Raw genomic sequence first — 10,444 nt, 5'->3', positions numbered from 1 at the left:
GGGAGCACGGCAGGAAATGCGCGAAGGACCACGCGGCGCGGCGCAGCTGCAGTGGGGCCTCAGTCGCCACGGTAACAGGCGCTGAGCAGGTGTGTCACCATGCGCGCCCGGGTCGCGCGGGCCGCTTGGGCCTGGGGCTGGAGTGTCTGCTGCCGCCGCGGCGTCTCTAACTTCCCAATACCTCCGCCGAGCGCGGTGGACGTGGCAGAGCTGCTACGAGGCGCGACGACAGCGGAGGAGCAGCCCTGGGCGGCGGCGGCGCGGCGGGCGCCCGGCCAGTGCTCGGTGCTGCTCTTCCCGGGCCAGGGCAGCCAAGTGGTGGGCATGGGCCGCGGTCTGCTCGGCTACCCGCGCGTCCGCGAGCTCTACGACGCCGCGCAGCGCGTGCTGGGCTACGACCTGCTGGAGCTGAGCCTGCACGGGCCACAAGAGGACCTGGACCGCACGGTGCACTGCCAGCCCGCTGTCTTCGTGGCTTCGCTGGCCGCTGTCGAGAAGCTCCATCACCTGCAACCCGCGGTGAGGCCCGAGGGAAGGGGGTCTGCGCCCGGGCTCCCGCCTTCCAGGCCGGGTGCCTCCATAGCTGATGCTGGGCAGGTTCTTACCGAGTTCCGAGTTCTCGTAGGTGCCTTAAGCTGCTGTAGGCGGTTGGCGCGGTGCTCAAAAGGAGAATCCCTACCCAAGGGGAGGCGGTCCATAGTAAGAGCGCTGTGTCAATTACGTAGCATGTCAAAGATATCAGTTATAAAAGGAAATATAGAGCAGGGAATGGAGTTGGGAGCCGAAGTTGGTCCGTAATTGTTGAATTAATTATTGAATGATTCGTGTCATTGCCCTGGTGGTGGAATCCAGGGCCTCAGGAATGGTGGGCAAGTGTTGAACCACACAGCTACACCCCCAGCCACTATTAAATGATTTTAAAAGGATTAAGCTTCATCCTTAAATGAAGGATCATTGAGAAGATGACATTTTGAGGTGGCTTCACTTGAAAGTGAAGTTAATGGCTGTTAATATTGAATAGTATCAAGACAGTAGATGTTAAGCTAATACTTAAGGGTCTTTCAGTTTTACAGCTACCTTGTGAAGTAAATACTGTTGTTATAGATGAGGAAAGGAGACTCAGGGATATAAATAGATTAGTTAAGTTGGCCTCTTGAGTCTTGATAATAACATTTACTCAGTGCTCACTGAGGTCCAGCTCTGTGCTGAGCTCTTTATTGACAATATCTTCACGAAATTCCCTTGGCAGTGACATGAGGAAGGTCTTTCTTGCCCTCATTTCACAGAGGGGGCTCAAGAGAGATAGGAGAGCTCTCCCAAGCTAAGAAATCCAGTCTCTGTGACTCCAAATTCATGCCTTTAATTTCTGCACTTTTACATACCTTGTGGCCTGGGAGGCTGCTTCAGGCTGGAACAAGAGAATCCAGAGCCTTGGGTTGGGCTGTATGTTACCAGACATGACTAGGCTTTAGCCTGCCTTACCAGGAAATGTCCTCATCAGTAAAAGGCTGGACGCAATGAATGTCAGGGCCACCTGTTGACCGTCTTCTAGGTAGAGCACCACGCCAGCAGAACTTGGCTTATGATGATGCTAAATACTCTCATCCCTCAGGTGCAGAGCCCTGGAACTAAGCTCTCCCAGAGAATTTGACCTCATTTTTTGCATCTCTCACTGCAGGTTATTGAAAATTGTATTGCTGCTGCTGGATTCAGTGTGGGAGAATTTGCAGCCCTAGTGTTTGCTGGAGCCATGGAATTTTCTGAAGGTACACAGACAGGGGCTTAGCTTTGCATGTGTGGGGAGATGATATTGCTGGACTCACTAGGATAAGGGACCTGTCACAAATGATACTAAACTTACTCAGGAGTGATAGGGAAGGGAACCCAGGAATGGGGTGACATTGGATCTCAAGGACCCTATTTCACCACGATTCCCTTTGAAGCCTGAAGGACTCAGTAGGGATTTCCTTTCTGTTTTGTAATCTCATGAAATCTGCATGCTCTTCTGTCTTTCCCCCCTACCTTGTACCTTTGTAGGCCATTCACACATGCCCATGCCTGTCATTCCTGGTAGATGCTCAGTAGATCTTCATTAAATAAATGGAATATATTAATATCAGATCCTTGCTGGACATGGTAGCCAGCCTATGATCTCAACGACTTGGAAGACTGAGGCAGGAGGATCCCTTGAGCCCAGGATTTTGAAGCAGGCCCAGGCAACATAGTGAGACCCCATGATAGAGAGATTTTTGCTTATGACCAAATAGGGAAAAGACTTGACATTTCTTTAGAGAAGACACACAAATGGCACACACACACAAAAAAAAAAAAAAAAAAAACACGAAAAGATATTCAACATCACTAAATATCATGGAAATACAGATCAGTACCACAATGAAGTAGTACTTCATACCCAGGTATGGTGGTGCATACCTATTATCCCAGTGACTTGGGAGTCTAGATAGGAGAATGGCAAGTTCAAGGCCAGCCTTAGCAAATTATCAAGACCCTGTCTCAAATAATAAAAGCGAAAGGACTGGAGATGTAGTTCCGTGGTAGAGCACTTGTCTAGCATATGTGAAGACATGGATTCCATCCCCAGCACCACAAGAAGAGAAAGAGTATTTTATACCCACTAGGACAGCTTTAGATAAAAAAAAAAAAAAGAAGAGGAGGAGGAGGAGGAAAGAAAATAAGCATTGAGAACAATGTAGAAAAATAGGAACCCTCATACATAGCTGGTAGAAATATAAAATAGTTCAACTACTGTGGAAAACAGTTTTGACAAACATGTGACCCAACAATTCTGCTCATAGATATACACCTAAGAAATTAGAACATGTCCACACAGAAAAACTTGTACACAGATTTTTATAGCAGCATTATTTACAGTAGCCAAAAGGTAGGTTGATCAGATGAATGTGGATAAACAAATTGATTCGCCAGATGGGAGAATATTTTTCAGTCATAAAAAGGAATAAAGAGGGCTGGGGATGTGGCTCAAGCGGTAGCGCGCTCGCCTGGCATGCGCGCAGTGCTGGGTTAGATCCTCAGCACCACATACAAACAAAGATGTTGTGTTCCCCGAAAACTAAAAAATAAATACTTTAAAAAAAAAAAAGGAATAAAGAGCTGGATGTGGTGGTGCTTGCCTATAATCCCAGCAGCTTGGGAGGCTGAGGCAGGAGTATCCCAAGTTCAAGGCCAGCCTCAGCAACTTAGCGAGACCCTGTCTTAAATTAAAAATAAAAAGGACTGGACTGGGGATGTGGCTCAGTGATTAAGTGCCCCTGGGTTTAACCCCTAGTACCCCCCCCCCCGACCAATTTTTTTTTTTCTAAGGTGGCTGAACCTTAGAAACATCCTAGGTGAGAGAATCAGACCTAGGGGATGGTGCCTTTTATAAGAAACATCCAGGAGTTAGGGAAGGGACTCAGGGGAAGAGCACCTGTCTGGGAGGTGTAAGGCTCTGGGTTCCATCCCCAGCACTGCAAAAATCGAAACTAGAAAAAAAGAAATGTCCAGACTGCATGAATTCAATCCACAGAGACAGCAGATTACAGGTGACCAGGGGTGGAGAGAGGAAGAAAGGGGAATGGAGTGTGGTGGGATCCCCCACCCCCATACTGGGGATTGAACCCAGGGTACTCTACCGTAGCCCTTTTTGTCCTTTATTTTGAGACAGGGTCTTGCTAAATTACCCAGGCTGGGCTTGGACCTGTGATCTTCCTCCTTCAGTTGGTTTATCATCTGTGCCCACTCGGCTGGCTCACCTCCGCTATTTAAACAAAGTGTTATAGCACTATTCAGGAAATGAAAAGGGAGAGTTTCATATTTCCATATCTTAGTAAAACTAATACCTGTAGAATTAATTATATATGTGCAATTTGCAGAATTACAATATATTCACGATTTTGGGTTGAGTTTTTCATTTGACATTTGCTTGGCTGTTGCTCTCGAGCCAGCATGGAGAGTTCCATAGCTCCCCCACCTCCCTAATGTTCTTTCTCTGCTTTCTCTTATGGGCTCCTTTGTTGTCACTGGAATCGAAGCTAGGGGCACACTAGCTATATCCCCATATCCTCAGACCCCTTTTTAAAATTTTTTTTTCAGACAGTCTTGCTAAGTTGCTGAGGCTGGCCTGGAACTTGCAATCTTCCTGCCTCAGCCTCCAGAGTTGCTGGGATGACAGGCATATGCTACCATGTCCAGCTCTACCACAGGCTCTTAGTAATATATGTGCTGCACAGTTTCTGGGATGAGGGACTAAACCCCATACACGTGTCTTAAGCACTGAGTACATGAGGGATGTCACAGAGAAAGCTTGTGGACTTGACCTTGGGGACCTCCATTGCCCGGCAAGCCTGGGTGGGTTCTTTCATCTCTTTTAGACGTGGTCTGCCCTTCCCTGCCCAGGAAGTAGACCCAGGACCTGCAGGGGTGACTGTAGTCACAGCCATTCTCACATCACAGTCACTGGCCCTGCCTGTGAGGACAGAGCCCTGTTCTCTCAACATTTTTATTCATGTTTTATTGAAATTCATTTACTTGTTTGTGCTTGTACAGCAGCCCATGTATCTGTTGGTTCTTAATTGTTTTGTTTTTTTCAATATGATTTCTCTTAAACAATAATATAAATTCCTAGTCTTCACAACAACCCAGGCAGATGGGGTGTTTTGGTCCTCATCTTACTAACCAGAAATTTCAACCAGTCAGAGGTTCTGGGCAGTACAGCTACCATTTGCTCTCTGTCCTTACTGAGCTGCTCAACATGGCTGAGATGTTGACATCAAGGACCAGACAATTCCTTGTTTGAGGGGCCCTGTCCTTCGCCCGGTAGGATGGTCTCTCCTGGCCTGTACCTGTCACGTGTCAGTAGACTCCCCAAGCTGTGACAAGCAGAAAGTGTCTCCCGACCCTGCCTGAGGTAGAATCACCCTGGTTGAGAATCCCTGTCCTCCACCACCCAGGTTTCCAGGTAGGAGGCCCCTCAGGCTGCCGCGTAGTGCCAAGGAGGACTCCTTGCTTTGGACAGCAGAAGTAATCCCTCTGCATGCAGACACAAACAAGTAGAACTGCGGCCCTCTGGGCTGTAATAAACATCAGTGTCAACATCTGTCTGGGCCTCCCTCCTTCATTGTATGTTTTGATTTTTCCAAATGCATCTCTTTCTGGGTAGGTCTGTATGCAGTGAAGGTTCGAGCTGAGACCATGCAGGAAGCTTCAGAAGCTGTTCCCAGTGGGATGTTATCTGTCCTCGGCCAGCCTCGGTCCAAGTTCAACTTTGCCTGTTTGGAAGCCCAGAAGCACTGCAAGTCATTGGGCATAGAGAGTCCTGTGTGTGAGGTGGCCAACTATCTCTTTCCTGATTGCAGGGTGATTTCAGGACACCTAGAGGTTGGTGTTGATGGGAACCACCTTCATGGGGCCCAGTCCAGCAGGGCAGGCAGGAGTCGCTGTGTACCTGTGAGGCCCCCATGCTGGAGTGGGTGCCCGGCCAAGCGTGGTGAGGGGACTGTGTGGTAGAGAGTGCTGCAGAGGCAGGGGTCAGGAGGCTAGGATACAGCCCACTGCACCCCAGTAGAAGGGGTCCTGAAGAAATAGCCCAGTCCGCATGTAAGCTCAAGGGACTGGATCAGGCAATCCTCAGGGCCTCTCTGGATGCTTCTGACCTGGTTGCTTCCTTTGAGGAAGAGCTGCTGTCTGTTGGATTGCTCTGCCTCACCCTGCTTTTCGGTAGGGGTCTGGTTTTGCCCACAGGTGAATTTCCTTCCCTCTTTCCTTTCATTTGCTGCTTCCCCAGATGTCACTAATCAAGCATCTGCTGTTTAACAAGCACTGGGGGCACTGGGACTGATTAGTCAGAGTTCCTGCTGCTAAAGACCTGCAAGGACAGGTGGTTCCAGGCCAGGGGCAGAGGAAGCATCAGGCTGAACTAGGGCATGGGGCACAGAATATGCATCTAAAAGACAAGGAGGAACTTGCCAGGAGGGGGCATCCTAAGCAGAGGCAGGAACCCCAGGGAAAGAATAACTGGGGACCAAGTGTCTCTGGCCTCTGAGTGAGTGCAGCAGAACCCACAAGAGGGCCTGCTATGTACAAGTCTTACCTAGTGCACCTCCCCTCCGCCCTGTGCCACAGGGAAGGGAGTCTCTCTCTCTCTCTCTCTCTCTCTCTCTCTCTTTTTTTTTTTTTGGATACTGGAGCTTGAACCTGGGGCACTCTCTACCACTGAATTACATCCCATCTTTTTTTTTTCCTTTTTTTAAACAGGTTCTAACTGAATGACAGAGGGTCTTATTGTGTTGCTGAGGCTGACCTTGAACTGACCTCCTGCATCAGCCTTCCAAACTGGAAGGATCCTTATTCCCATTTCACACTCAGGAACCTGAGGCAGGAGGAGATGCAAGTGCTTGGAGATGACAGAGGCAGATGGTTTTTTGAGACAGGGTCTTGCTGAGTTGCCCAGGCTGACGTCAATCTTGTAGTCCCCCTGCCTCAGCCTCCCCAGTGGCTGGGATTAGAGGCGTACACTACAGCTCCTGGCTAGAGGCAGAATTTGAACCCAAGTCTTTCTCACTGTGGAATTAGTGTCCTCCACCTGATCATGCCCAGATGGTCCCTTCCAAGGGCTTGCTCTAGGCCCATGTCCTCAGATGTCCCTCTAAATCAGCCAAAGCCCACAGGGCCTCTTATGACTGTTCTGACTTGATGGGCAGGTCAGTTAATTGGGGAGTAGCCCCGAAGTGTCCAGGAGAGGCCCCTGGTCAGGCAGGAATATCTTCCACAGTGTTTCTGCCACATCCAATCTACTGTAGGTAAGGACTCCTGGAAGTCCCAGATTTGTTCGGCACCCAAGGAAGTGCAAAGAACTCAGGGAAGAGAGGGCACCTGAGCAAGAGGCCCCTGTCCACCAATTGATATTGAAAAAACTCCTTGAGTCTGCTAGGCCAATGCTTGGGCCAGGGGGCATCCGTAGAATAGCCTGCTGAGCCTTTTGATTGAGACTTTGACTCCAGTGGCCCTAACCCGGGGCTTGAGTTGGCTTAGCAACCTTGAGCAGGTTCAGAAACCTGACCTGGAATGTGCTTGGAGACCACAGATGCCACGGAGGTGCCATGAGTGGCTGTCCACATAGATGCAGTTCATAAAGACAGCGTAGGCATGGTGGACGGCTACAGGGTTCTGGAGGCCCCTGTCAAAAGACTCAAAGCTTCTGGGGCACTTCCTCAGATGGACTGAGGATGATAATAAACTTGAAGTCCCAGGACAGATCATTCCCAGTTGTGCTATAGAAGCCAGCAACCCAAACCTCTTGGTGGCCACAGCATGCTACGTAGTGCCCTCTCGTGGTACTTGCCTGTCCTGCTGGGCTCCGCTGACCATTTTCACCCCAGAGTTCAGACTGCTGGGTCACCCTCTGTGGAACCTGATAGACTAAAGACAAGGAAAGTATGGTGTGGGCTTCACTGGTCAATGTACGTCCCACAGTCATGCCTGGATGGGCAGTGAACGATTTCCCTGTGGGGCTGGAGGATGCAGAGATCAGTTAAGAAACCAAAGTGGTAATCCTTCCTACCCTTTTAGGGGAGAGATAGCTGTCCTGTTATTATAATGACTTTCCAGTGGACATGGTGGATGATGAAAATTTATTATAATGCTTATATAGCAATTTTATGCTAAGTAGAGTTCTCATAGCCCTGCAGATAACTATTGTCATCCCCATTTTACAAATGAGGAAACTGAGGCACAAGTAAAGTAAAAGTGCCTGTGATCATGTATCTACATGGGATCAATTTCAGTCCTACCTCAAGTGCACTAGGGAGCACCTCTTGTTGCCCGTGCCCTGCCTCTGAGCAGGCTGGGAGTGGTGTCAGGAGCAGTTGTCCTGCACAGAACTCCTTTAGCAGCCCCACTGTGGCTAGGCTCGGTTGTGCCCTGAGGCCAGGGCTTCTTAGGAATGTTTACTGTTTTAAAGGCCTTTGCAGATCACAACCTACTGATAGCTGCAGGGCTTTCTCAGCTGAGCTGCCTATTTCATGAGCTTCCTGAAAGGGGGCTTGGATTTTGCCTCTTTATTCTGGTCTTGAAGATTATGGAGGAACTAGAAGCAGGCTGGTAACACTGAGGAGAGGGGAGAATTCTAATGGAGAATGAACACACCTAGGAGACGCTCTTAGGCAGCACATCTGAGGAGTCTCCTGGGCAGCCTTATAGAGTGGGCAAAAGGGACGAGAGGGAAGAGGTTCAAAGATATGAAGTCACTGCCTGAACCACCAGAGTGGTCAGCACTGAGACGGGGACAGACCCACATTTCCACATTGGCAACTTTTCAGAGGTTCTGTGGTCACTTTCTCACTAGGGGCATGGGAATGGTCAGCTCTGTAAAGCAGGATCTCTGGGACACAGCACACACCAGCCCGTTCACCTGGGACTAAAGATGTGAATTAGGTTCTCACGCAAGGGCTCACGGGACTAAACCTGTGTGCACATGGGAGAAACGCACTGCTGAGCCCAGGCCAGGAACTTGGTCCCAGCGAGGACCACGCCTCTGCCCCTGGGGTCCTTCCCAAGACCTGCCTGGCTGAGCCTCTTTTCCCCCCTCAGGCTCTGCGGTTTCTCCAGAAGAATTCCTCCAGGTACCACTTCAGACGCACCAAGATGCTGCCTGTGAGCGGTGGCTTCCACACCCGCCTCATGGAGCCCGCTGTGCAGCCCCTGGCACAGGTTTTAAAGACAGTGGACATCAGGAAGCCGCTGGTGGCCGTCTACTCTAATGTCAGTGGGAGCAGGTACCTCCACCCCACGCACATCCGGCAGCTGCTGGGGCAGCAGGTGGTGTCCCCGGTGAAGTGGGAGCAGACCATGCACGCCATATACGAGAGGAGGAGGGGCACCGAGTTCCCCAGCACGTGGGAAGTGGGCCCTGGCCAGCAGCTGGGGAGCATCCTGAGGAGCTGTAACCTGAAGGCCTGGAAGGGCTACAGCCACGTGGACGTGCTGCGGGCCAGCGAGGACCCGGACGCGCACATGGACCCCAGCGAGTCTCCCCGGTGACTGCTGAGGGGCTCGAGACCCTGGGCAGAGCCGGTGAGCTGGGCCTGCCCTCCCGGCCGCCGGCTGCCCCGGCATGGAGAGGGAAGGTGGGCCCGTGCCCAGGGCCACGTGAGGAGCACTGAGAGGGAGGGCTTCTTTCCATGACGCAGCCACTCCTCCTCCTCGAGAAGACCAAGGCCACCTGGGCACTGGGTACCTGCAGAGCGGGACGCCTGCCGCCCCTTCAGACAGGCAGGGTTTGCCCCATGCAGCTGGTGCCCTGCCCTGTGGATGCTGAGGACACACCAGCATGGCCTCAGCCAGGCCAGAGCCAGAGGGGCCCTGCACTGCCCTGCAGCCTGCCAGTCACCTGGGGCCAAACTCCTGGCTCCTTTGTCCCTGAATCTAACAGGCTTAGGATCTAAGTGACCTTGGCAGCCACACTGTCCACCCCTCACTCAACCACATTCCTATAGCCAGGGAGCACATGTTAAGTCCTGCCGTGTGCCAGAGAGCAGGTGGCCTCTGCCCTGGCAGAGCTCCCTGAGCAAGCTGGGCACTGTGGTGTGCTGAGGCAGGGAGGATGGCTGGGCCCTGACCTCCCCAGCGAGCCCCAACCTCTTTATGAAGTGCCATCCATGGTCATACTGGTCACTGCCTGTGGCCCCAGGAGCCAAGCAAGACTCTCTGATGTCCAGCTGTGCAAGCTGACATTAAATACCAGCCACTCTGAGCTCTGCACCTGGTGTTTCCATCTCTCAGTGACAGGGGGACATCTCAGTGGGAATGAAGCCCCTGGATTGTCTTAAAACACGACTGTTACTTAGGCACAAGTCACACCCTAGATGGGGGCTTCTCATTTTCAATTCTGTAGTGTTTCTGCCCAGGACCCTGTTGGCCTCTGGGCAGAAACCAGACGTGTATGGGCCAGTCCCCCTCTGTCCTGGCTCCAGGCCACTCCACGCCTAAGCAGTGCTTCCAGGAATTGTGACCTCAGAATGCCCCCCAGGTTTCCCTGCAGCCCTGGCTGAGGACCACTGCGGAGTTCCCCCCAGAGCTCAGTTCTCATCACAGCCGCCTCTGAGTATCATCCAGGGCATGGAGCCCTTTAGAAAGGACTTTTTATTTCCTCCCTTTTGTTTGAAGTCGGGGTCTGGCTGAGTGCAGTGGCGCTGCCTGTATTCCCCACAGGGAGCCCAGAGTCACCTTAACCCTCTGTGGGCACATGATGGGCCGGCCCCTAAAGCCTCCTTGGTCTGAGGGAAGTCCCTCCACTGTCCCCAGACAGCCTGCACCCCAGCAGGCCCAGTGGCCGTCCCCAGGGCCAGGTCTATTCCACCACCTTGGCTGGCCCAGGGCCTGCTCAGGGCTCTGCTGTGTGGAGGGCTTCAGGAATCAAGAGGCACTA

General features: G+C 51.7%; 1 protein-coding gene across 3 annotated transcripts; it reads left to right on the top strand.

The window, feature by feature from the left end:
• On the top strand, nucleotides 1-10,014 carry LOC308659077 (malonyl-CoA-acyl carrier protein transacylase, mitochondrial-like). Of its 3 annotated transcripts, none has more exons than XM_081312069.1 (4): nucleotides 1-519; nucleotides 1,679-1,766; nucleotides 5,180-5,397; nucleotides 8,608-9,999. In XM_081312069.1, exons 1-4 carry the CDS (start codon nucleotides 100-102, stop codon nucleotides 9,055-9,057), a joined length of 1,176 nt encoding a protein of 391 aa, XP_081168195.1. In that variant the 5' UTR covers nucleotides 1-99; the 3' UTR covers nucleotides 9,058-9,999. The 3 variants fall into 3 exon arrangements, with proteins under 3 accessions (XP_081168195.1, XP_081168197.1, XP_081168196.1); XM_081312070.1 differs by lacking the exon at nucleotides 1-519 and adding an exon at nucleotides 4,971-5,069 and having other exon boundaries at nucleotides 1,684-1,766; nucleotides 8,608-10,014; XM_081312071.1 differs by lacking the exon at nucleotides 5,180-5,397 and having other exon boundaries at nucleotides 8,608-8,891.
• Nucleotides 10,015-10,444: the final 430 nt, after the last annotated feature.

The sequence above is a fragment of the Spermophilus citellus genome (assembly GCF_964194105.1).
Source record: "Spermophilus citellus genome assembly, chromosome: 10".
NCBI classification, from domain to species: Eukaryota; Metazoa; Chordata; class Mammalia; order Rodentia; family Sciuridae; genus Spermophilus; species Spermophilus citellus.
This window is presented reverse-complemented; position numbering and strand designations above follow the sequence as displayed.